This window comes from Dendroctonus ponderosae, unplaced genomic scaffold, assembly GCF_020466585.1.
Source record: "Dendroctonus ponderosae isolate FM_Combo_2020 unplaced genomic scaffold, Dpon_F_20191213v2 Dpon_F_20191213_5, whole genome shotgun sequence".
Classification (NCBI taxonomy): domain Eukaryota; kingdom Metazoa; phylum Arthropoda; class Insecta; order Coleoptera; family Curculionidae; genus Dendroctonus; species Dendroctonus ponderosae.
Genome location: NW_026018715.1, coordinates 15,352,494 through 15,353,575, shown reverse-complemented (window position 1 = coordinate 15,353,575; position 1,082 = coordinate 15,352,494). Strand labels below are relative to the sequence as shown.

The following is a 1,082-nucleotide window of genomic DNA, read 5'->3' as shown; positions in this document are numbered from 1 at the left end:
AAATTCATTTCCTGAAAAATTTGCAATGCAAGAGTGAGTCACTTTGCATCACATCCGCAGGACGCCGTCTGTTCTATGAGTGGAAAACGCTCCGATTTTTAATCATTTTCGGGAAATTTTTAATCATTTTGTTTCAACTTTGCGCTTGTTCAGTAGGCCGCAATTTAAATAGCGATTTCTTCAGAAGCCTCATAAGTCAGAGAGTGACTTTTGTATGATTTTCATTGGCGATGCTCGGTTTCATTAGTAGGAATAGTTTCGATTTTGGGTCATCCTCAGATCTTCTGCAGGATTGTTGTGCCCGAAGGGCTCGGCACAACAATCCACCCAATTCGGGCCTATTGAAATGCTTCTGCTGAAAAGAAGAGGCAGGAAAGCACTAGATTTTTTTTTTAGAGGAAAAATGGGCTGATATTTTGGCAATGGATGTCTTCGTCTTCGCTCAGCGTGACAAACTCAGCGTTGTCCCATTCGATTCTGATCTTATCCAGTCGCGCCTCCTCATCCTCCGTGAGCAAATTGATGTTTTGCAAGGCATAAGCGAACGCTTTGCTGCCCTCGATGTCTTCAGCATACATGCGTTTGTCCACGGCGAGCGAACAGTTCAGCTTCTCCAGCTTGGGGTCTGTGGGCTTCACGAATCTTCCTCCCCATAGCTTTTGGCTCTCCTTTATCGACAAATTGTTTATCAAATCTTGATGGAAGTGGAGAACGTCATGCTGATTCAGTTCAATGAGTCATAAACGTTCACAATTAAGATAACGCCGAATTAACCAACTGATTGGAGATTCTCATCAGATAGACAAGTTTATGAGTATATTCGGATTATGTTTGATAGTCTGAGTATTATGGGCCTCAAGTTACAAACAACTGAATGTAGGTACAGATTTTCTATTTTGTATTATCGTTAAGAGTTATCCTGATAAGTTGCCGTTTTGGGGACATCGCAGTTGCAAGTGCACCTTTTTAAATGGCGAACTTTCGGTAAGTTTACTGCACCATCACCTAGCAAATAACCAGCAAAATGAGTTATTTTTTCATGCTCTTGCAATTTAGCTCTTTCATTTCCACTTCTTCTAAAT

The 1,082-nt window shown here is 41.2% G+C and overlaps 2 protein-coding genes across 5 annotated transcripts in view; one reads left to right on the top strand and one right to left on the bottom strand.

The window, feature by feature from the left end:
- The window catches only part of LOC109539117 (argininosuccinate lyase), a gene marked incomplete at its 3' end in the record, with an annotated part of 55,201 nt that overhangs the window by 1,780 nt on the left and 52,339 nt on the right, over positions 1-1,082 (bottom strand). The window contains 1 exon segment of the mRNA XM_048666880.1: positions 547-668. Coding sequence (XP_048522837.1) covers positions 547-668 — 122 coding nt within the window.
- Positions 803-1,082, top strand: part of LOC109537507 (alpha-1,6-mannosyl-glycoprotein 2-beta-N-acetylglucosaminyltransferase) — a 3,679-nt gene continuing 3,399 nt past the window's right edge. The window contains exons 1-2 of one of the 4 annotated variants that reach the window (XM_048666882.1): positions 812-876; positions 928-984. In XM_048666882.1, coding sequence (XP_048522839.1) covers positions 971-984 — 14 coding nt within the window. In that variant the 5' untranslated portion in view covers positions 812-876; positions 928-970. Of the gene's footprint in view, positions 881-927; positions 985-1,082 lie in introns of all 4 variants that reach the window. The other 3 variants (XM_048666885.1, XM_048666883.1, XM_048666881.1) reach the window with 3 other exon arrangements.